The sequence below is a fragment of the Meles meles genome, chromosome 4 (genome assembly GCF_922984935.1).
Source record: "Meles meles chromosome 4, mMelMel3.1 paternal haplotype, whole genome shotgun sequence".
Taxonomy (NCBI): Eukaryota; Metazoa; Chordata; class Mammalia; order Carnivora; family Mustelidae; genus Meles; species Meles meles.
In genome coordinates, this window is record NC_060069.1 from 39477798 (window position 1) to 39502794 (window position 24997).

The window sequence follows — 24997 nt, forward strand, 5'->3', positions numbered from 1 at the left end:
AAGTCTTCACTCTTATTTTCTTAGTCCATTTGTAGCTAAATTTTTGTTAATATTTTTTATTTCTTCGAAGAACCAACTTTGGGGTTCATTGATTTTCTCTATTGTTTTTCTATTCTGTATTTCAGTTATCTCTGTTTCAAGTTTTACAGTTTCCTTCCTTCTGGTATCTTTGTGTTTAGTTTCTTCTTTTTCTAGTTCCTTAAGTTGTAAAGTTAAGTTGTTGATTTGAGATCTTTCCTTCTTTTTTTTTTTTTATTCATATGCTAGTTTATTATTCAGAGACGATTTCACGACAAGTGTTGTCAATAACCAATTACAATACCAGGAAATTCGTAGGACAAAATTTTGTAGAGATCTTGTTTTTGTATTTAATTCTAAAAAGTATGCTACCTCAATTTTCAGATATCAAGCTGAGAGGCCGTTTAGACTATTTCTAGGCTAATTTTTGTTTACACTGGGAGGGAGGGTGATTTCCAATGAACTTAAAATACCCAATTCCTGTCCATTGTTGTGAAAAAAAAGAAGGGAGGAGAAGCCCAGAAGAAGTAGCAGGACAGAGAAAATGCCACATGGATTCATGAGTTGAGAAAACTGACAGTAAAATATATGTTCTTTGGTTAGCAAAGCGAAAAGGGGGAAAGTATTGCATACATGATAGATACACACTAGCATTCTAAAGCAGGAGACAAGAATGTCAAGAGTGTATTCTTCCCCCGCTGCCAGATGGAAGGGCTATTATTATAAATGAAAGGCAGCAGTAGTGGATGCCAGGCACTTTTGTTCTGTGCCAGATTCTGAAGTCCAGATGTAAGCAGGTTACCCCTGGGACAGGACAGGCTTCAGCTCCCGCAGCAGAACAGAACCGATCACGGTTCTCTCAGTGTTGATGATAAGCTGGGCTGTAGAGCCTTCCTTCAGCTCCACTGTGACGAGAGGACTCTTCCTTCTTTTTTTTTTTTTTTGAGATCTTTCTTCATTTTTAAAGTAAGTGTTTACATCTATCAATTTCCACTTTAGCATTTGCTTTCAACTGTGCCCGTTTTCCTCCTCCATTTTTCTCTTTTTTAGAGGCAGGAAATCAAGACAACAGCTTCTGTATCCTTATACTTTCAACCTTAATTCATTTCTTACTATTCTGAAACATATCTTCGAGTAATTTATTTAGGGAGGTTATCTTTGTAGTGGTATTTTTGGTAATATATTTCTATTGACCTTCATACTTAACTGGAATCTTCTCTAGGTAGAGAATGCTACCTCAAAACTCTATTGATAAAAAAAAAGAAACAAAAAAAAAAAAACAACTCTACTGATATTGTTCTGTGGCTTTTTGATATTAGGGCTGACTATGAGGTCAAGATGGTTTTATCTTTCTCTGTAGTCATCCTACTTTTTCATTTTGCTTTTAGCTTTCAATGTCTTTTTAATTTAAAATGCTCACAGTGATTTATCTGGAGGAAAATCCATTTTCTTAAAGTTTTTTTTTGATAATCTGAATCCTTTAAATTCCTTCGTAGTGTTCCTTTCAGTTCATATTCATCAAGAAATTTCTTTTCTTCTGAAAATAATTTCTACTTGTGAATTTTATGTTTCTCTCTCCAGTGCATCTCTTAATATTAGGATACTGCTCTTTTTTTTTCCAGGCCTCTATTTCAGGAAACTTCTCTTGGACCAATTTAATCTTTGCCTCTAGTAAGAATGAAATAATAAAAGCAGTAGTTTTTGTTTGCCCTCCTTAGTTGTGCAGCTCTCACAAGACTTTCCTTTGCCACAAGTTCAGTGAAATCTCTATCATCTCTGTGGTGGAAATTAGTAGGAAGAGGCTACTTACTCTCAATCCACATCCATAATAAATCATACTTTTTATTGTCTTACTAAAACTATAGAATATTCTTTATTCTATTTATAAATGCAGAGATTTTCTTTCTTTTTAATTATTTTATTTTCTAGATTTTTTGAGGGAATTTCAAGAGGGAGAATTTTAGTCAGTCTCATTTTAATGTCAGGTCTGGAACTCAAGCCACTGAATTATGTTTAAAAATATATTTAGGGCGACTGGGTGGCTCAGTGGGTTAAGCCTCTGCTTTCAGCTCAGGTCATGATCTCAGGGTCCTGGATCGAGTCCCACATCAGGCTCTCTGCTCGGCAGGGAGCCTGCTTCCTCCTCTCTCTCTGCCTGCCTCTCTGCCTACTTGTGATCTCTGTCTGTCAAATAAATTTAAAAAATAAAAATCTTTTTTAAAAAAATGAAAAAATAAAAATATATTTAGATGTCGGTCAGTGAATTCAAATGCAAGGAAATGGTTAAATTTCTTCCACAAGTGTTGGCAAAATCTGTAGAAAAAAAGAGGAACAGCTTTTATTAAAGAAAGTTACAGGATATACAGTCATCGGGAGGAAGGTTTTCACAGACGTGGAGGGGGTTGCTCCTCCTTCCACTGTAGCACAGACTTGTACAGACAGAGAAGAATCATTCCCAGACCTTAGTGCAACAGCTGACGCAGCCAAGATGTATCTCAGATGGTGAGTGATCATTCTTATTATTCTTTGACAGGAAATTTGGAGTTAAGTTACCTCAGGGGCGCCTGGGTGGTTCAGTCGGTTATGCATCTGCCTTAGGCTCAGATCATGATCCTGGAGTCCAGGGATCCAGCCCCAAATCGAGCCCCACATCTGTCTCCCTATTCAGCGGGCGCTCTACTTCTCCCTCTGCCTCTCACCCCACTCTTGGTGCTCTCTCTCTCAAAAAATATAATCTTAAAAACAAAAACAGAAACAAAAAAAGGAGTTAAGTTACCTCAGCATGAGGCTGAGGTTGAGGATGGTACTCCGTTTTCTGTCCTTCCTGCTCAAGAATGCTAATATGTATTAAGGGCATATTTATGCACAAACCAAAATCACGACCATCTGGGATAAAGAACAGTCTGTGCTGTGAAAAATTAGATGAAGTCCCAGAAGCCATTCTCCCCTTCCGAGACCATCCACTCTAGGTTGATCCTGTAGTTCCAAGGAAGGGGATCTTTTAAAGAAATTTCTACTGAAGACGTGTTTCACTGCCACTCAAATTTAAGCATTACTTGAGGTACACAGAAAGCTTACTGGTTTTGGGGTTTTTTAAAGTGATTAATTTTGATTTTGCAAATTTACTTTTTGAATAACTTTTTCTTTAAGATTATATTTATTTATTTGACAGAGAGTGAGAGGGGGAACACAAGCAGGGGAGTTGGAGAGGGAGAAGCAATACTTCCCGTGGAGCAGGGAGCCGGATGTGGGGCTCCATTCTAGGACCCTGGGATCATGACTGGAAGGCAGGCGCTTAACGACTGAAACAGGACTGAAACACGCAGGCTCCTCTGTTTTTCGAATAATTTAGATGTTGCAGTTGTTGATTTTAAGTACCAGAAATTTAAATGTCTGCATAAGCATTACAAAGTCTAGAGAGTAAATTTTGGGTATACCAAAGCCAGTTTGGCCTGGGGGCAGAGGAATGAGTTAGAGAAGGTAGGAGAGAAGCCAAGGCAAAGGAAGAGGGAAAAGAGGTGCAAGAAGAAAATGCAGAAGCCAGAAAATGAGTCACAAACAGGCCATGGGAGATTATAAGCAGGATGAGGTAGTAGAAAAAAGTGAAATAATAATTCATTTAGCTCCCCAGTATTGAACATACATGATGTATTGTGTACTTTATTCATGATATGTCATTAGATTTTAATGTTCACAATGACTTAGATAATATCATTCTGTTTTATAGATAACTTAAAGAGCCTAAATAACTTGCTAGGGTCACGCTGCTCATATAGGAGTGAAACTAAAATCTTTCTTGCTGCTTTGCTCTGTGCCACAAGTTTTCCTCACGTGCGGCACACCCCCAAGGCTGTGACTTACTGGAAGCGGTCACATCCACCCTCCAGTGGAATCAGTTATTATTTATTATTGTTCTTTGAAAATCTAAGCAGCCCTCATCTACTCAGTGCTTACTGGTTCCAGAAATAGCTTTGCTGGTTTTATTTCAGAAGATTAGAATTTAATTTCTAAATAGAGTCTTTTTCCTTGCAGTAGAATTTTGAAGTAATACACATGTATGAAAAAAATTCAGAATTTATCCTTTTTGTGAAACTAGAGCAGTGATACCACTTGATACCTATGTGCTATGCTAACGCTGCTTGCAGACATCTGTAGAACCACAGGCCACTGTCTATACTGTTCTTGTTAAGATTCACTGTTTCACAATGCCTGAAAATTGATAATGAACAGAAAATTTTAAAATACAAATGACCAATAAGTAATGGGAAACTCATCAGAAATAAAAGAAATGCTAACTAAAACAGTGAAATATTATTTTTCTTTATCAAAATGGCAGGTTTCTTTTAAAAAGTTTCTTTTTAAAAAGTTAGTTTTAAAAACTAACATGCAGGGGGCACCTGGGTGGCTCAGTGGGTTGGGCCGCTGCCTTCGGCTCAGGTCATGATCTCGGGGTCCTGGGATCGAGTCCCACATCGGGCTCTCTGCTCAGCGGAGAGCCTGCTTCCCTTCCTCTCTCTCTACCTGCCTCTCTTGTGATTTCTCTCTGTCAAATAAATAAATAAAATCTTTAAAAAAAAAAAAAAAAAAAAAAAACTAACATGCAAGAAGAAGCCTACATGTTTCTAAAGGAGGGAGGAACATTTATACCCTTATTACCTGCTTACAGTAATATAATCTTTCTGGACAAAAATTTGGTGATATAAATAAAAAACCCTTAAAATGTACATGCCCTTTAACCAAGAAGTTCAAATTTAGGAAATTTATTATAAAGACATAATCATAGGGACACCTGGGTGGCTCAGTCAGTTAAGATTCTGCCTTCGCTCAGGTCATGATCCCAAGGTCCTGGGATTGAGGCCTACATCAGGCTCCTTGCTCAGTGCGGAGCCTGCTTCTCCCTCTGCCTGCAGCTACCCCTGCTCATGCTCTCTCTCTTTCACTCACTTGCTCTTTCTTTCTGACAAATAAATAAAATCTTTAAAAAAAAAAAGACATAATCATATATGTTTGTAAAAGTTTAGTGACATAAATATTTTTCTTGTTGTTTCTAATAGTGAAAATCTAAGCAACAACTGAAATATCTTAAAATAGATAATTGGTTAATTATGGAATATCCATAACAGGATACCATGAACCATTAAAGATTCTATTGTAGAACAATTTTTAATGTGTTTAGCTAAAGAAAAAAAGCAGAATTTATAGTGCTACTACTTTTATACATGATGCCTGTATGTTCACAATGTTAATCAGAAATACAGATGATTTCTATTTTCTACTTTGTGCTTTTGAACTTGGATCACATCTGCAGGCAGAAAAATAAAACTAGATAATTAAAAAAATAAATCAATACTTGGCTTCTCTCAGAAAAGCAGTCGGCTGTCCAGTACTATGTGATCATTCATAATTTGTGGAATTCCATTTTTAGGGTTTTGGCCTTTTGTGTTTAACTTTTTTCTCACTTGACTCCTCTTTAAAATACACTCACTAGATCCTGGTTTTCATAGAATGTTCTATGTGGAAAGACCAGAGTGCTTACTTCTGCAGTTTATAGCTGTGATGGCATGGCTCTTGAGTGAGCTGTATATTGGAAGGAAGACCAGGGCAGTGGTTAAGGGGCCATGCTTTGGAACCAGAATGCTGGGGATGAATCCTACCTTCTCCTGCTTTCTGGCTGTGTGATCCTGGACAAGTTGCTTAAAAATTGTGATCCTCAGTTTCTCACCTGTACAGTGGGGATAAATGTGGTAAGTCATAAGTGGTTGTGAGCGATAACCCACGTAAAGTACTTAGAGTCTTGCCCTGATAAGTACTTAGTAATTATTATTAGTTTTTTTTTTTTTATTATGGCTACTATTAGGATTAAGAAAGAGAGGGGAAGTGTTTCATCCAAGATTACACAATTACTCAATGGCAATGCTAGAACTAGAATTCAGGAAGGTTTTCTTCAACAGAAGTGTGCAGTATCCTCTGGGCCTGTTAAGACAGGCTGGGCTTCCAGTGAAACTGACTTGAAATAGACAGAGCCCAAGGACAAGGCCAGCCACTGCCAAGGAATGACTCTGATCCCAATGAGAAGACAAATACTAGAAAGGAGGGTGAAGCTAGGAAAACAGGGAGTCAAATTTAGGTGCAGGGGTGAAGGCAGGAGCAGTGATAGTGCAGAAGAGAAGAGATGGCTCAGAGATCTGCTGGGGCTTTTATAGACCTCCAGCTGTGGGTTTCATGGTGGGTCAACATGGTTTAAAGACCCAAGGTCTGGGTGATTAAATAGTAAGATGGGGGGTGGTGTGGGGGTTGCTGCAAGTATAGCTATGAGAGGATGCCTGACAGCTAGTAATAACAGAAAATAAGGTGGAAACTAGGAGGGGTTAGACCAAGGAGACCCAGAACCCAGGTATCCAGCTGTGGTTATCTCAAAATTACGCCTAAGTTTGAAGAATACTAAACTAGCAAAGATATGATAATATTTGCTTTAAAAAATTCCTCTGATAGCAGAGCACAGAACTGATTCAGGTGACAAGGAGATCATTCAGGAAATTATTGGCATAATCCAAGGAGAGTTGTTGAGGATGTGAAACCAGGGCAGTTATGGTAGGACCAGAGAGAAGAGGATACTATTTAGAAGACTTTAAGCACAAGAATTGACAGGATTTGGTTTCTGAAAGATGTGGAGTTTGGAAGGAGAGATCTAAGTACACAGTGGCATCCTTCATAAAATGAGGGATATAGGAAGTGGATGGGGTTTGAGCCAGGGAGAAGAGAAAACTGAAGGTGTGTTCATTTTTGAACATGCTGAATTTGAGATCCTGTGAGCAGCTGGATGGTGATGCCCAAATAGACAAGCGAATATACAGGTGCAAAGCTCACAAAGAGGTACAGGTTGAAACAGATATTAACAGTATTCATCATAAGTATAGCTGAACGTTGAAATTCTGATTGTGGGTGAGATCACTAGGCAGAGAGGATGAAAGAATGATAAGAAGCCAAGGATGGAACCTGGAAAACCTTGATATTTAAGGAAGGGATGAGGATGAAGGGTCCACAATAGACATCACAGAATGACTACAGAGATTGGAGCAAAGCAGGAAAAAAGTGAAGTCATAGAAACCGAAGGAGGAGATAGATGCAAGCAAAAACAGGACATCCCCAGGGAAAAGCAAACTGTATTTACCAAACTTCTACATGGAACACATGAGCTACAACAGAAAAAAATCAATCTAATGATTAAATGTTAATGATTGAATTGTGTTCCCTCAGAATTGATATGTTGAAGTCTTAACCCCAGTACCTCAGAATGTGACCATATTAGGAAATAAGGTCTTCACAGTGATAATCAAGTCAAAATGGGGTTGTGAGGGTGCCCTAATCCAAGATGATAGGTGTGCTGATAAAGAAGAGAAAATTTAGACAGAGAAACATGCATAGAGAGAAGACAATGTGAAGAGACATGGAGGAGAAGGTCATTCACAAGCTAAGGAGAGAGGCCTAGAACAGATCCATCTTTCACAGCCCTCAGAAGGATCCAGCTCTGCTGACACCTTCATTTAGGACTTCTGGCTTCCAGAATTGTGAGACAATAAACTTGTGTTGTTTAAGCCACAGTTAGTGGTACTTTGTTGCCACAACCCTAGCAAACTAATTCACTTGGCGCGTGTGCATAATACATTGGTGAGAAGAAGGCATATGGCCAGAGAAAGAAACTGGGTGTATAGGGGAGGGAGGGAAGATAAAGGATTATGTCACCTAAGCTAAGAGGAGGAAAATATTTCACAAAGCAGAGGGTAGCCACAGTGTCAAATTGTGCAGAAAGGTGAAGTAGGAGAATGACTGAAAATATCAGTCCCGAGGCTTTTGGTGACCTTTGCAGAGATCTCCCAGCTAAGTAGAAGGAGTAAATCATAAAGCTGGGAATACAGAGACAGCACATGGACCACTCCTGTAAACATTTGGCGATGAGAGGAGACCTCCTCTCGGGACCAAACTCACCTTCGCTGTTCATAACAGCCACATGGGAACAACCTAGGGTCCAGTCAGCCAGACCTGGAGTTTTCCTTCCTCTACTTTAATTGCTAAACACAGGGAATGGAAAGCAGATACTTTTTCCCACCAAACTGGTTTGAGAAGGCTTTCAGGAAGAAAAGGATTTTTGCAGCTATTATTTTACAAATTAGATTTTTAGTACTGACACAGATTCCATTCTATTCTGTAAAGCTGTAAGCAAGTCGTTATTTGAGACTTCTCAGAGGTGAAGACTGCAGTGAATCTGGTGATGTAAAAAAGAAACACACACGGAATTTTGGGGCTCACTCATAATTTAAACAGAACAGTATAGTAGATTTGGAATAAAGAAATATTAAAGCAGCCTCTTAGAAAGTTCTGAAGTCAAAATGAGTCTAAAATTTGCTTTCTATAGTCTCAGTTCTATATTATCTATCTTATACTATCTAATGTCACAGTTCTATTTTACAGGGGATCAAATTAATCTGATTTGACTGTACTAAAAGATATAATGAAAATAATAAGGAATTAATAATTAAGTAAACCAATTAGTCAATATCAGCTAGGAACTAACCATGGGATAAAATCTGAAAAAATATCCAAAAGATAAATCTAGATCATTACCCTCATGTTGCAACTATTTTCAACTAGAAAACAATAAATCTTTATCAAGAACCTGATAGTTGGGATGCCTGGGTGGCTCAGTGGGTTAAAGTCTCTGCCTTCAGCTCAGGTCATGATCCCAGGGTCCTGGGATCAAGCCCCACATCAGGCTCTCTGCTCAGCAGGGAGCCTGCTTCCCATCTCTCTCTGCCTGCTGTTCTGCCTACTTGTCATCTCTGTCTGTCAAATAAATAAATAAAAAATCTTAAAAAAAATTAAAAAAAAAGAACCTGATTGTTTTAAGGAACTGTAAAATACAGGAAAAAAATAGCCAACAGGTAATCTTTATAATGTAATTAGGAAGAAAGAACAACAATTATAAAATGACAAAAGCATGGAACACTATATCAAAAACTAACAATGTTCTGTATGGTGACTAACATAACATAATTAAAATAAAATGACAAAAGCAATCTAATGCAATTAATAATTAAGCTATTTTAAAGAATACATATAAAAGACAAAAAAATGATCCTCTTTGCTAGGTATTAAAGAAATGCCGGGGACGCCTGGGTGACTCAGTGGGTTAAGCCTCTGCCTTCGGCTCATGTCATGATCTCAGGGTCCTGGGATAGAGCCCCGAATCAGGCTCTCTGCTCGGCAGGGAGCCTGCTCCCAATCCTCCTGCCTGCCTCTCTGCCTACTTGTGATCTCTGTCTCTTTGTCAAATAAATAAATAAAATGTTTAAAAAAAAAAAAGAAATGCCGATTCAAGCTCCAATGAGATGTTTTCATTTATCAGATTAAACAGTAAACAGATGAACAATCCAATTTGATATTAGGCAAGAGATAAACAAAGACATTTTCTCAAAGATGATATTCAGATGACAAATTCAAATTCAATCATGAAAAGATGTTTAACATCATTAGCCATTATGAGAATGAAAATTAAACCCACAGTGAATATCACTATGTGTCTATTAGGATGGATAAAAAAAATAATGGTAACATCAAATGCTTGCAGAATGCAGAGAAACTGGATCATTCATATTTTGCTGTTGAGAGTGTAAAATTGTATAGCCACTCTGGAAAACAGTTTGACGGTTTCTTATAAAACTAAACATACACTTACCATATGACCCAGCAGTTGAAGTCTTGGGCATTTATCCCAGAGAAATAAAAAAAAAACCTATGTTCATACAAAAACCAACACATCAATATTCATATCAGACTTATTTGTAATAGTCAAAAACTGGGGGGAAAATACCCATCATTGAGTGAATGGTTAAACAAACTATGGTACACATGTACCATGGAATACCACTTAGCACTAAAAGGAAAGAACTGCTGATATACGCAAAAACTTGGATCAATCTCCGGAGAATTATGCAAAGTGAAAATGCCAATCCCAAAATGTTATATATCATAAATGTCATTCTTGAAATAAACAAAATTTTAAAGAAAAAAAAGCAGATTGGTGGTTTAGCCATGGGTGCTGGAGAAAGGAGGAGGTATGCAGCTACCACGGTTAGCACAAGGGAGCCTTGTGGTAATGGAATATTTTCTTATTATATGAATGGCAGTTGTTACATGAATTTACACATGTGATAAAATTGCATAGAACTACACACACACACACACACACATACACACAGATGAATGCACATAAGACATAAAACTGGTGAAATCTAAGTAATCTCTATGGACTATACAAATGTCCATTTCCTGGTTTTAATTGTCGTACCGCAGTTATACAAGGCGTTATCTTTGGGGGGAAACGTGAAGCGTACACAAGACCTCTTTATACGTTTTTCCCCAACTTTCTTGGCATCTTACATTAATTCAAATATAAACATTTAAAAAAGTAATTTAAAGATATAACTCAACACCCAAAAGATAAATAATCCTATTTAAAAACGGGCAGAAGACATGAACAGACACTTCTCCAAAGATGTACAAATGACCAACAGACACATGAAAAGAGGCTCAATGTCACTCTTTATCAAGGAAATGCAAATCAAAACTACAATGAGATATCACCTCACACCTGTCAGAATGGCTACAGTAAAAAACACAAGAAACAGGTGTTAGCAAAAATGTAGAGAAAAAGGAAGCCTTGTGCACTGTTTAGTGGGAAAGCAAACTGGTGCAGCCACTGTAGGAAACAGTATGGAAGTTCCTCAAAAAGTTAAAAATAGAACCTCCCTATGATCCAGTAATTGCACTACTGGGTATTTACCTCCAATATACAAAAACGCTAATTCAAAGAGATACACACACCTCTGCTTCTTGCAGCATTATTTGCAATAGTGAAATTATGGAAGTCGCCCAAGTGCCCATGATAGATGAATGGATAAAGATGTGGTGTATATATGTATACATTGGAATATTACTCAGTCATAATAAAAAAATTAAATCTCGACATTTGCAACAACATAGATGGAATTGGAGAGGGTTATGGTGAGTGAAAGAAGTCGGAGAAAGATGAATTCCATGTGATGTCACTCATATGTGGAATTTAAGGAACAAAACAAATGAGCAAAGGGAAAAAAAGAGAGAGACAGACCCAGAGAGAGACAAACCCAGTAGATTCTTAACTACAGAGAACAAGCTGATGGTTACCAGAGGGGAGATGGGAGGGGGATGGGTGGAACAGGTGATGGAGATTAAAGAGTACACTTATGATTATCACTAAGTAATGGTAAAATTGCTGAATCACTATATTGTATACTTGAAACTACTATAACACTGTATATTAACAATACTTGAATTAAAATTAAAAACTTAATTTAAAAAAGTAATTTAAAGAAACCCAAAATGTTTGTCTTCACTAAATATTAAAGAAATGCTAATGCAAACACCAATGAAATATTTTTATTTATCAAATTAACAATGTATGCTTCATTGGGGCAGAGATAATAATGCTAATGAGGGGGCACCTGGGTGGCTCTGTCATTTAAGTGTCTGACTCCTGATTTCAGCTCAGGGCATGATCTCAAGGTTGTGAGATTCTCTCTCTCCCTCTGCCCCTCCCCTGTTCACTCTCTCTCTCTAATAATAATAATAATGAGTGTACAAGAAGAATAGTACTTTCATATACTATTGATTGTGGGATTATGAATGACTATAACCCTTCTGGAAAGCAATTTGCCAACCATAAGAAGCTTAAAATTGCTTAAAAACACCTATTCTGGCCAACTGCCTATTTATCCATTCTTAATAATTTTTCAGTTCATTCAACACCTTTATTCCAGGCCCTTGACTACGTATTAGAAATATGCCAAAATGAGTAACATGATTTCTCAAGGTAAATATATCAAATATGATGATTTTTTTTAAAGTAACAGTAAAGTCTGCGAGGTTCCACAGAACAAGGTAGCTGCTTTCCATCTTGGCTAAGTGCCAGAGTTCTGAGTCAGTCTGGCTGGTGTCAAGTAATAAGTAGTTAATAAGTAGTTCTGTGTTGACCAGCAGTGTGACCTTGGGGAAGCTACCTCAACCCCTGACCTTCAGTGCCTTCATCTGTAAAATGTGGCTATGAGCACTTACCAATGCCATGAGGCTTTTGGGAATTTATAGTGGATGTGAAGTCTCGTGGAAATAAAATATTTCAGTCTTCACATTCTTTTCTTTAAATCTATTTTCTATGTTTTAAATTGTCTTAAATTTCTTTAGCTTTACCTTTTCTTTTTTTTTTTAAGATTTTATTTATTTATTTGACAGACAGAGATCACAAGTAGGCAGAGAGGCAGGCAGAGAGAGAGGAGGAAACAGGCTCCCCGCAGAGCAGAGAGCCTGACGCAGGGCTCGATCCCAGGACCCTGGGATCATGACCTGAGCCGAAGGCAGAGGCTTTAACTCACTGAGCCACCCAGGCGCGCCTAGCTTTACCTTTTCTGATTCACTTCTAGCAAATGGATTCTTCCTTAAAACCCAGAGGTCACTAGAGTTAATCTCTAATTATGGATAAAAGAAGGACAGGCTCAGTGCAGGTGAATAAGGTGAAAGGCAAACAACAAAGCCACCTAAAATATATTTTATGTAAGGTAGGATGCCAAAAACATTAAAATATAATCCTGTTCCATAGTTGGTAATTACCTATGTCTTCACAAAGCTACGAAAGCCCCGTTTTAGTCTTCTGGACTTCAAATATGTTACATCTGCAAATGTCTGCTCTTAATTTATAAAGACTTCTTTGCTTATTAGTCATCATGGGTAACGTATTCAAATTTGCACTTCTAATTCTAGAAGATATATAAACTACCACTTTTGTTTATCGTAAAAATGCTTATTCCTCTTCTTAATGATTTCACCTTTAAAGATACAGATAAATAATAAGGGACATGGAAAAGATTTATGTACAAAAATGTTTATTATGGCATTATTTAATATGATGAAAAATAAGAATCAACCTTAATTTTTCATAGTAGGTGAACAGTTAAATAAATTAAAAATGAAGTTGGTGATGATGATGATGATGATGATGTGTGTGTGTGTGTGTGTGTGTGTGCGTTGATGACTTTTTAATGATAGAAGGACTCATAAGGCTATGGAATCATAAGGAAAATAATGCATAGAAACAGCATAGCAAGCAAGCATGTCAATATAGTCATAGTGGTTACCTCTAGATTGGTGAGATTGCAGAAATAAGTTTTTTTTCTTTGGAACTGCTAAATCTACAGTGAATTTATATGACTCTGCTAAGCAGGATGAAATCAAGTTAAAAAGCAATCTAGTGGTGAGTTATAGTCTCTAAGTCAGGAATGGCAAATGTGGAATGCCTACAGAGACCCTCAGAGAACAGAAGTGTGAAACAGGCCTATAGTTTATTAGACCCTCATGGCACATGAATGGTGGGAACTTCATTACACAAGCAGATGAGCCCCATGTTGAGCAATACTGCTGGTCACCATTCTGTTGTCCTGGGTACAGGAGTCTGGCCCAGTACAACCTAATCTTATTGTTTGACAGGAGTTAGGAAGGTAGATTTATAGGTGAAATCTCCTGATTTTTTACACATTGTCTGGAGGTGTGGGTTGGCTCAGGCCACCAGTTTTGACCTCTGACCTCTGTTAGTGCAACAGAGGTTGAGAGGAGAGTGAGATCACTGTGGATGGGAGGGCTTAAGAAAATATCACATTCCAGGTTGTAGTGAATCAGAGCTAGAAGAGAGGAAGCTAAGACTATTAGCTTTTTCATTTATTCAATAAAGTTTTATTTAAAGTTGAGAAAATGAAGATGAATCAGATAGAGATCCTACTTGGCAGCTACTAAGGGAGAATGTCTCACCATAGTTAACATTTCTTACCACATGGCAGGCATTATGGCATACTCTACCACATCATGTAATATTTCATTTAATCCTTACAAACCCAGGAGATAGGTAATATTATTATCCCCCATTTTCCACAAGTGAAAACTAAATTTTAGAGATGTTAAATAATTTGTCCAGGTTACATAACAGATACAGAGTCAGGATTCAGGACCCCAGTCTAATTCTAGATGAAAACTCTGAACAAGCATTATGAGAGCATATATTATGGGAGATCAGGGGAGGATGAGATTTCCCTTAGCAGCAAGACAGATCTGTGGGTGGAAAGATTTGTGCTCAGAGAGAGCTATATTTGTGTCGGGGTCCAAAACAAGCTCTGGCAACCAAGTGATAAAGCTGAGGATTAGGGAGCAATGGGTCTGCACAGTGGGTGAAAACTGAAGGTTGGTAGGCCAAAAATAGTATACACATAGACTATAATCTTTAAAAATTATTACTCAACCATCAGAAAGGACGAATACCCGCCATTTGCATCAACATGGATGGAACTGGAGGGGATTATGCTAAGTGAAATAAGTCAAGCAGAGAAAGACAATTATCATATAGTTTCACTCGTATGTGGAATATAAGGAATAGCCTGGAGGACCATAGGGGAAAAGAGGGAAAACTGAATGGGAAGAAATCAGAGAGGGAGACAAACCATGATGGACTCTGGACTCTGGAAACCAAACTGAGAGTTACCGAAGGGAGGGAGGTGGGAGAGAGAGTAAAGGGGTGGTGGGTACTAAGGAGGGCACAAGTGGTGACGAGCACTTAGTTACATACGTCACTAAGGAGTCCTTGAACACTATATCAAAAACTAATGATGTACTATATGTTGGCTAATTGAAAATAATGAAAATAAATTAATTAAAAATACAAAAATAAATTTAAAAATTAAAATAAAAAACTAAATTATAATTAGTTACCTATATTTTAAAAATCTAGAGAATTCACATAAATCAGAATACCTGGTAACACTGGACCCACATTCCCATGTTTTTAAGAACTGGTGAATCTGGAAGATGCTGCTCGACTGCCATTGGGTTATAAGTTCTCCTTCTACTATGTGGCCTACTTTGCTCATTGATTTCCATTACCTGCCAGGACCCTGCAGGCACTTGAGTCTAAAAGCCTTGGCCTAGTCAGTGAGACATCAGCAGGTAGGAAGGAATAACCAAATAGAATAAAATAGGAGAGAGATGGGAGTTACAGAAGCCAGGGGTTTTGAGAATGTGAACTCAGCAAGACAATTCCCCCAGGACGCCAGATCCTATGGCAGAGAGCTTTGACCTTTTCCCTTCTGACTGGGCTGGAAGTGGTCCCAAGATCTTTGCTTGGGGATTGGAAGGAAGTGGATTGGTAGAGAGAAGGGAACTGGATTGAGGGCTCAGTAGAGAAGTGGAAATTTGAGGGACATAGAGAATTTAGACAGCAGGGAGCAGAGAAGTTAATATGTCCATGCAGCGGCTCACCCAAGATTCTGTTTTCAAGAGAATTCTCTGGCTTATTAAGTGTTCATGGTTGCAAGGGGGAAAAAAAGTTAGAAAAAAGAAAAAAGAAAGAAAAAGAAAACAAATGCAAACCCAGTCTCTGTAATGCTTCTAGTTGTGTTTTCACACATACAGGCAGAGTGATTCCTTTACACATCACTGAGGTATTGATCTGAGGGTCCTATTTAGTTCTGGGATACCTCAGGAAAAACATCGCCTTGGATTAAAGGAACTTGGATTATTTACTTCTCTAAGCCAGTTTCTTCCTCTGTTAGAAGGTTTAGTAGCTCCCCATTTTCGGACGGTAAGGATTAAGTGAGTGAATGGAGGAATATGAAATACACGGCTGAGAGCAGGAAGGAATAAGTGATTGCTGTGATGGGCAGCGGTGGGGCTGGGAACCTTACATAGGTGTTGTCCCTGAATCTTTACAATAACCATATAAATTAGGTATTACTTTCCCCATTGAAAAAAATGAGGAAATTGAGGTTTAGAGAGGTTTAGTAACTTACTCAAGGTTGCAAAATTAGTAAAAGGTAGAGTGGAGAGATTTACTTAAAAAGAGCCAAACCACATCAAAAAAAGTACACTGACATTCTAATGATAGTCATATAGCGTTATCAGCTAGAAATGAAAATAGATTCAATTCTATATCCTGCTAAAACCTTGAGATCACCAGCACTATGTCCCTAGGCAAGTGGCCTACCTTCTCTGAAACTCAGTTTCCTTATCTGTAAAACTTTGTACATTTATTGTGTAGATTAAATGAAGTAATGCATGAAAAGTACTTAGCAGAATAACTAGTTTATAAGTGATCAGTTAGGGGTGAATGGGTGACTCAGTCAGTTAACTGTCTTCCTTTGGCTTAGGGTCCTAGAGTGGAGCCCTACGTTGGGCTCCCTGCTCAGCAGGAGCCTGTTTCTCCCTCTCCTTCTCACTTGTGTTTTCTCTCTCTCTCTCTCTGTCACTATCTGTCTCTCTCTCTTTCAAGTAAATAAATAAAAATAAAATCTTAAAAAAAATAAGTGATCAGTTAACCGATATTAACTTTAATATTTACTAGACCAGCACTAAGTATCAGGAATGCAAAAGGAATTAAACATGTTTCCTGCCCTTGTGGAAGTCAGGACAGGACATCTCTATGAGTAGTGAAATTTTAACACAAGGAGGAAGCTGTTCTAATGAAAGAATAAATGACGTGATTTGGGAGGGAGGAAAATACAGATATGGTGAAAAAGGAGGGAGGATGGTAGGGAAGTTTCCAGCTGTGAACTATGGAGTGATCTGGATCTCAAAGTAACAGGGGAGTTTTTCATACATAAAAAGCAAGAAAGGCATCCCAGGGAGAAGGAATAGCTTGGGCAAAGGCAAAGAATGCAGAAAATCCTAAAAGATCTGGGAGGGCCAAGGGACAGTGAAACAGTTCAAGTGTGACTACAAGGTAAGTTATGTGGGTTGACTGATAAAAGCAGAAGAGAGCGGGTGCCTGGGTGGCTCAGTGAGTTAAAGCCTCTGCCTTAGGTTCAGGTCATGATCTCAGGGTCCTGGGATCAAGGCCCGCATCAGATTCTCTGCTCAGCGGGGAGCCTGCTTCCCTCTCTCTCTCTTCCTACTTGTGATCTCTCTGTCAAATAAATAAATAAATAAAAATCTTAAAAAAAAAAAAAAGGCAGAAGAGAGAAGTTGGGTTCTGGCTCTGAATGGCTTTCTGTGTCTTCCTAAGAAGTAGGGCCACTAGCCCCTGAGGGAAAAGGGAGCAAGTCTTCAAAGCAAGGAAGTTTCATCATCAGATTGCTTTTGGTGAAGGGTAATGATAGGGTAAAGAATAGTGAAAGGGAAACAGCCAGGAGGCTACTGCAGTAGTCAGACAAGAGGTGACAGAGACCCCAAAACTGGCCACCGATGAATTGGAAGTGGGTGGTGAGGAAGAGGAAGTGAAGGATGACATAAACGCAATGTGTGAAATCCAAGGTATGAAAATGGCTTGCTCCTTACTTACCACAGTCATCCCAAAGGACCAAAACAAAAACACAGAAAACCTCTTTTAAAAATAATCTCTTTTGTTTGTATGCAAATAGGCCATGCACAGTGAAAGTGCAACTCAAATATGATGACAAATACAATATTTTGTTTCCAATACATGAATCGCCAAGATTGGTTTACAAAGGCTGTCCTTCTTAAGAACGCCAACCCCTTGCATTAAAATTGTAGCCGACCATTACAAGGCTTATTTGAAATTATTTCCCATCTTAAACCAGATTTGAGGAAGGCTATTTAAGACACTCTTCAAAAGAAGCTATCTTTTACTCCTATAGCTGAAAAGTAGGAAGACTGACATCTTGTTTTACTGGAAAATTTCTTCCAAGTAGCAACGTATCTGTGTGCTGATGAGCTCTTAGACTCTTCCAGATAAAGGCATGTGAAGGGAGCTGCAAAATTACATCTCAATGTTTCTGCACCATCAACTTGAAAATTGCAAATCCAGTTTAATAAATGCATATTTTAAGGGTTCCCAGAAGTCTTATGTGCATTGGTTTTGGTTACAGAAATGCCACAGGGAAGTGAGCCTTTGAATGTGCAGGTCCCTCTCCCTCAACCCTCTTGTGAAATGGAAGCTTTAAAAAATCCAGTGATTTTTTTATTTTGTTTTGTTTTTTTAAAAAGCTTAGTCATATTGGCTGTGTTCTATATGCCCCAGTATATTTTATTTTATTTTGTAGAACGCATTTTATTTATGCTCTTATATCAATATTTTGCATAAACAGGTGCTTTCACAGATCATGCTGCCATTTGTTAAAATGTGTTAGTTTTGTTATGTATTAGATTCCCTCCTCTGCATAAATAGGAAAAAGCATATGGACCTAAGTCTTCAAGCCACTTTTACATTTAGAGTATTACCTCATTTTATTTCTTCTAAGTAAGGTTTAAAGGAAATGGCAAATGTCAGATGCTTTGTGAAAGAAATGACAGTTTCTCAGAATGTGTAAGTGCAGACCCTTAAGCAAATGGGCCACTTTAAATTCAGAGATCACAATCTTCTGAATTTGGGTTTAGTGTTCCCAGGTAACACTAAAGATTGAAAAGATAACACGTTTGGAATCATATGTTTACTTTGTTGAATTCTGAAATGTGCCACACTAATGTTGGTAGTTTATTTAGTTATCAATTTTTTAAACTTGCTGCTATATGTGTTTTGTCTTGGAAAGATTTTACATAGTTTTGTTATTTGTTAACTAATAAGTCATCTTTTGTGTAAACTCTTGGAAGTTCGGAGATTCTACTATTATATTGTAAACATTACTAGATAGCTGTATGTATTGTATGTATTGTAAACATTGATAGATAGAATTATTAAATTAGAAGTTAAGTATCACTTTAGTTTACCCTTCTCTCGAGTGAGTTCTCTACCGTGCCGTCCGTGACTGATGGTCATGCAGACACAGGGACCATTTAAAATATGAACTGATGAAGAACCAATATTTCTTAGAGAAGCTACTCCTTTTTCTTTTTCTTTTCTTTTCTTTTTTTTTTTGGGTATTTAAAACTCATTATTATTTACTACTTTTTTATTGTGTTATGTTAGTCACTCTAAAATACATCATTAGTTTTTGATGCAGTGTTCCAAGATTCATTGTTTATGCACCACACCCAGTGCTCCATGCAATACGTGCCCTCCTTAATACCCACCACCAGGCTCACCCAACCCCTAAAAAAACCTCTAAAACCCTCAGTTTGTTTCTCAGAGTCCACAGTCTCTCATGGTTCGTCTTCCCCTCTGATTTGCCCCAATTCACTTTTTCTTTCCTCTCTTACTCCATGCTATTCCTTATGTTCCACAAGTAAGTGAAACCATATGATAATTGACTTTTTCTGCTTGACTCTTCCTTAATTGTGACCTATACAACCTAGTTAGAATTTACCACGTGCTCTTAAGGAGTTATTTAATCACTAATACGTCCTACGAAACTGAAGTTGTTTATGTTGAAAATCACTCGGTTGTAGTCCCTTGACATTATTAGATGGGTCTAGGTCTCTTGCATTCACCTGCAGGCTCTGGCAGAGACCCTCTGCGTTTGCTCACCTTGTATCCTAGGACCAGCCCAAGGTCTACACTCTATTAAAGCTGGTGAAACATTTATTGAATGGATGAGGGCAAATTAAAACTAGAAATTCCAAGCGGTGCAATGATGTCAGTGGATTCTGAAGTATTATTGGAAAATGGGAAATATTATGAAGACACAAAGATGGGTAGAAATAAATGTGAAGCATACAATATGTGTATTTGTTTGTCACGAGAGTCTATAGTTACTACCAGTCCCCCTGGACACTCTGGAACCACCCCGAAAATCTGCCCTGTACCTTTTTTGATGTGTTTGTACACCATGCAGGCAGGCACGGCGGGAGGGGTGCTCTGGTTGTGGTCTTGCTACTATAATTCGGATTTCTAGTGTCCAGGGGGTGAGTTGTGAGTCCCTCAGTTCGCCAAGCTGCAGTCCTTCTCTGGCTTGGTTTCCTGATCTGGGTCCAGTTCCCCATTGGCCCCTGCGGTCTATCCACCAATGATGGGCCTTGTTCCACGGGGAGAAACAACCAAGTGTTTCCACCCACCACACTGTAGATATCACACTTCCCCAGAAACTCCCAATTCTGGGGGCACCACAGCACACCTCCACCCCACTCTGCCATGTCTCTGCCAGATCCCGAACCCTTCCCAGAGCCTGGGTTTGGGATAGCTGGCTCCTTACCGGCTGGGCTTGCTGTCCTTAGCCTGAACTCTACTTGATGCCACGACCTTCATCTCCCCGCTTGCCCATACTGCTAAAGGAACAGTTTGTCCAAAGACCACACCCGTCCCGGGTACAACAGTACTTTTTCTAAATGTGTGCATCCTGATACTGGCCTTTTGACAATTTTTCCTTACCCTACCTTTTACTAAATGCTAATATAATCTTCAGTCCAAATAAATGTGTCTTGTTGCTAAAGTTCGGATATGCTTTATTATGCCAACATTTGGTTTTGTGAGAAAGTGCAGACAAGGATCTGTTGCATTCACTTGATAGAATCTTATAAATCATTTGGTGTCCTTTGCCTTTCCAACTTCTCTTTAGAGGACACCTAGGCAAAAGTGTGTCACTGAGTCCTAGTTTCTGTGCTAAGAAGTTGATCAAATATAAATTAGAAACAATACGTGTTCCCTCTTTCTTAGCACGCATGAATGATGGGAGTGAATTTGCATCATGAGAAAGTGAATAAAATAAGACACCCCAGGGCAGCTAGGGACACCAGCCCAGGACTAGAGAGGAGCCTGAGCTAGAGGTTGTAAAAGTGAGGGTCTCTCCCTACCTTGGTAACCTTCTTCTACGATATAAATATGGAGGCTGCAAAAGTTTGGCTGAGAAAAAGAAGATTCAACCTCCAGTGCTTAACTGTATAAAATTGCTTTTAAATGTACGCCAACACTGTATCTCCCCCTCAAAGAAAAAAGAAACTTACTACGTTTCTAAGAATGTTCCTCCAGAAACATGGAACTGAAAGCTATTTTTTATTGATTTGGCCCTTAGAAAACAATGGGACTTTTTAATGTACCTAAGGAACTGACATAAAAACTTATGATTTTGCACGAGAAAGATGCAGAAAATGGCAAAATAGAAGGCAGAAATACGAAACTAGAGATGTCTTGCAGCAATATTTTATGTATGGTATTTGATTACAAGTGTGCAACATGGAGAAGTGAACAGTGGACTGTGAAATTGATGCTAATTTTCTTACTCACTAGTGGAGAAGCCCTCTAAAATATCATGTCATTAACTTAGTTGCTTTACCAGAAATCAGGGCATGTGGTTAGTGCGTGTGTGTGTGTGTGTGTGTGTGTGTGTGTGTGTGTGTAATTAAGAGACTTTATTTTTAGAACAGTTTTAGATTTACAGAAAAATTGAGCAAACAGTACAGCGAATTCCCATTTACTCTCTCCCTTGCACACAGTTTCCCCTATTACCATCTTGTATTAGTGTAGTATATTTATTACAATTAATGAACTAATATTGTTAATTAAAACTCACACTTATATTAAGTTCCCTCTTTGGGTTCTACAGGTGTATATGGGCTTTGACAAATTTAAAGCAAGTATCCACTATTACAGTATCATGCAGAAAGTTTTACTGCCCTAAAAATTTCCCTGTTCTCTACTATTCATCCCTCCTCACGATCCCTGGCAGCCACTGATCTTTTTACTGTCTCAGTGGTTTTGCCTTTTCCAGAATGTCATCTAGTTGAAAGTACAGAGGCTTTTGGGGTTGGCTTCTTTCATTAAACAATATACATTTAAAGTTTGTCCATGTCTTTTCATGGCTTGATAGCTCATCTCTATTCATCACTAAAGAATATCCCATTTCTGGATATACCACAGTTTGTCTATCCATTTACTGAAGGACATCTTAGTCACTTCCAGTTTGGGGCAACTATGAATAAATCTGTTATAAATATTCATATACAGGTTTTTGTGTGGACATAAATTTTCAAATCATGTGGGTAAATACCTATGAGTTTGACTGATGGGTAACATGGTAGGCTTAGGTTAAGTGGTTTAAGAAACTGCCACGATGAGTTCCAAAGTGCCTATATCATTTTGCATTCCCACCAGCAATGAATGCAAGTTCCCATTGTTCCACATCCCTGTCAGCATTCGATATTGTCAGGTGCTTTTTTTTTTTTATTTTAGCCATTCTAATAGGTGTGTAGTAGTAGATCATTATTGTTTTAATTAATGATTCTCTACTGGAATATGATACTGAGCATTTTTTAATATGTTTATCTACCATCCATCTATGTATCTCCTTTGGTAAGGTGTATAATTCAATCTTTTGCCCATTTTTAGACTAACTTGTTCTTTTTATTGAGTTTTAAGAGTTCTGTATACATTTTGGATATCAGTCCTTTACAAGTTATGTGTTTTGCAAATATTTTTTTTCCACTTTGTGGCTTGTCTTTGCATTCCCTCAGCAGTTACTGGGTTTATGCTTTTAGGAGGAAGGGTTTTAGGAATGCATTTTACAACAGCAGTAAAAGAAAAAATGTATAGCAAGTGTTTTACACTCTCCTTCAGTACAAGGGAACCCTGTCTGTGAACCCAGAAGAGTTTCAGTAAAAGGGAAGAGTCAGGTCCTGGGAGTGGTGGCTGGCTATTCTGCATTGTGAGTTTGTGCAGCAGGGAACAAGAACAGAACCATCCTGAGCTACTTGACTTCTAAACTAAAAGCAGTTTGGGAACTGTGTGTACAGTCTGAATTTCTGTCCATGAATACAAATATGTAAGAAATAATCACTTCCCATATTTGCTTTCATTCAACTGAATCTCACCTGTGAGACCCATCCTGCCAGTTGGATAAGGGACTCCATCTTGATCATACAGGGGTGCCCTTCCCTTCCTGCAGCCCAGCCAGAATTCAGGAAGCTTACTTAATGCCTGGAAATGGAGGAAGGGCTTCAAATCCCAAGTCTGTCTTCATTGCCTTAGGCAACCTTACCATCTGAAACATGGTAGTCTATGAATTCTGGCAGCTCTACCCCCATGTTATAGTAGGGAATGAGGTTATCAACTGATGCCTAGGAGCCAAGTGTACTGTCTCTGTAGGCAAGAACCATACTCCCAAAGCTTTTATCCCCTTGGGAGCACTGAGAAGGGGGTTCTTGGATCCCACTGCTCACAGGACCCAAACACGTCTGCCCTTCCTTCCTCTTGTATCTCAAAAGCACTCTCCTTCTCTTCTAGGACACCTATATTTCTTCCATGGGCTTTCACCAGAGTCTAAATGTATCTTGACTTTAGGTCTCTTCTGCTTTATCCCCCGCAAAAAACTATGTGTCAAGAAATTTCAGAAAACAGAGGTGCCTGGATAACTCAGCTGGTTAAGCATCTGCCTTTTGCTCGGTCATGATCCCAGGGTCTTGGGATCGAGTTCCAGTTTGGGCTCTCTGCTCAGCAGGGAGCCTGCTTCTCCCTCTCCCTCTGTTCCTCCCTCTGCTTGTGCTCCCTCTCTTTCTCTGTCAAACAAATAAGTAAAATCTTGAAAAAAAGAAATCTCAGAAAATAAACACTAACATTTCAAAAAATAATGCTGCTACAATTATTTGTGGAAACTATCTTGTCTTACATTGGAACCACCACAACCTAGAATATTTTTAGATTGCCTCTTGACCAGTGACCACAGGAAGCCATTTACTATAGCAAACAAATATACGGCTGGAATTGGAAAATTTGGCTAAGTGTCTGATCTTTCTAAATGTCCACAAGTTTCTAGTTCTGCCCTTCCCCACCCCCAGAGTAGATCCTAACTATTTGGTGCCAGAGGAATATCTCTTGGACAGAGTTGAGCAAAAACATCGGGAAGGCATCTATTTCCCTGTCTCAGCTACCATCCATGGCCACTCCCCTCCTGTTGCTTTTTCTTGTAGCCTTGACCTCCTCAGACACGAGGACATCAGGGAGTAAGGCATGGAGGAAGCAGCCCCACACAGAAAGCAGCTTTCTGAGGTTACTAGTAACTTCCTCCTTAATAAACACAAGGAACTGATCTTCTTCATTTTGCTTAACCTCGTCTCAGCCTTTCATACTGTTGACCGCCATCAGTGCTGAACCCTGTCCATCCTTGGCTTTGATGACCCTTGGGTAAGTCCTCCTTATCATTTTTGAGTGGCACAAGGCTTAGAGTCATGACTAATACAATGAAAGACATGTATGGGATTCAGAGTAATTTTGATTGGCTGAACACTGACACATAAATAAGATGGGGCCAAGAGGTGTGATCTGTCCAATACAACTGTTTATAGGCTTATGTGATCTCTGACTCATTAGTGAAAGTCATCTTATCATTGTCCATTCCATTCCATGAGCCCTCTCTGCAAAGAGGTATGTGATAAATTCAGGGAGTTAGGTGCCAGTGGGAGAACCACCAAGTTGATTAGGGTTCTAGAGACCACATCATATGAGGAACAGTTGAGGACACTGATACTTTTTAGCCAAGAAAAGAGACTATTAAGGAAATTTATGATAAAAGCTTTCAACTATTTGGAGGGTTCAATGTAAAGAGGTTAAAAATACATATACCAATAGTTTTAGAAAACAGGACACGGACAGCTATATAGTACCTACACGACTGGGGAGGGAGAGGTAGGAGATTATTATAAAGGAGATCTTTCCCTTTTAACTGTCTTATTAGATAGTGAGTTTTCTAACATAAGTGAGAAAGCAAAGACTAGACATCCATCTACTAGAGATAACATCGAAGGGGTCTTTGCTTCACAGTGAGAGACTGGGATGACTTCTGAGAGACTGGGATGACCCTGCAAAGCTGATGAAGTCTTAAAGTGAGAGAACTCCATGGCACCATGATGTCTTCTATTTCTGCTGCCAGCCTCACCCCTTATCTGCCATTAATTCAGTGCTGTAGTGCATTTGGACACTGCTCTAAGCAGGAGGTGAATGAGGAGATAAGAGAAGAAATGGAAAAGAAAACGATAAAACACCTTTTTTTAAAAAGAACCTGCTGTATGTCAGGATCTGTGTGAGGCACCATAT

General features: G+C 38.6%; 1 protein-coding gene across 9 annotated transcripts in view; it reads left to right on the top strand.

Annotated features, from left to right (window-relative positions):
* Positions 1–2407: 2407 nt before the first annotated feature.
* Positions 2408–24997, top strand: part of CD86 (CD86 molecule) — a 112898-nt gene continuing 90308 nt past the window's right edge. For 8 of the 9 annotated variants that reach the window (XR_006818109.1, XR_006818110.1, XM_046003858.1 and 5 more), the window contains exons 1-2: positions 2487–2520; positions 24024–24088. Coding sequence is in view for 7 of the 9 variants with exons in the window: in XM_046003858.1 (XP_045859814.1) it covers positions 2518–2520; positions 24024–24088 (68 nt within the window). In the remaining 2 variants the exon portion in view is untranslated. Of the gene's footprint in view, positions 2521–24023; positions 24089–24997 lie in introns of all 9 variants that reach the window. The other variant, XM_046003856.1, reaches the window with a different exon arrangement.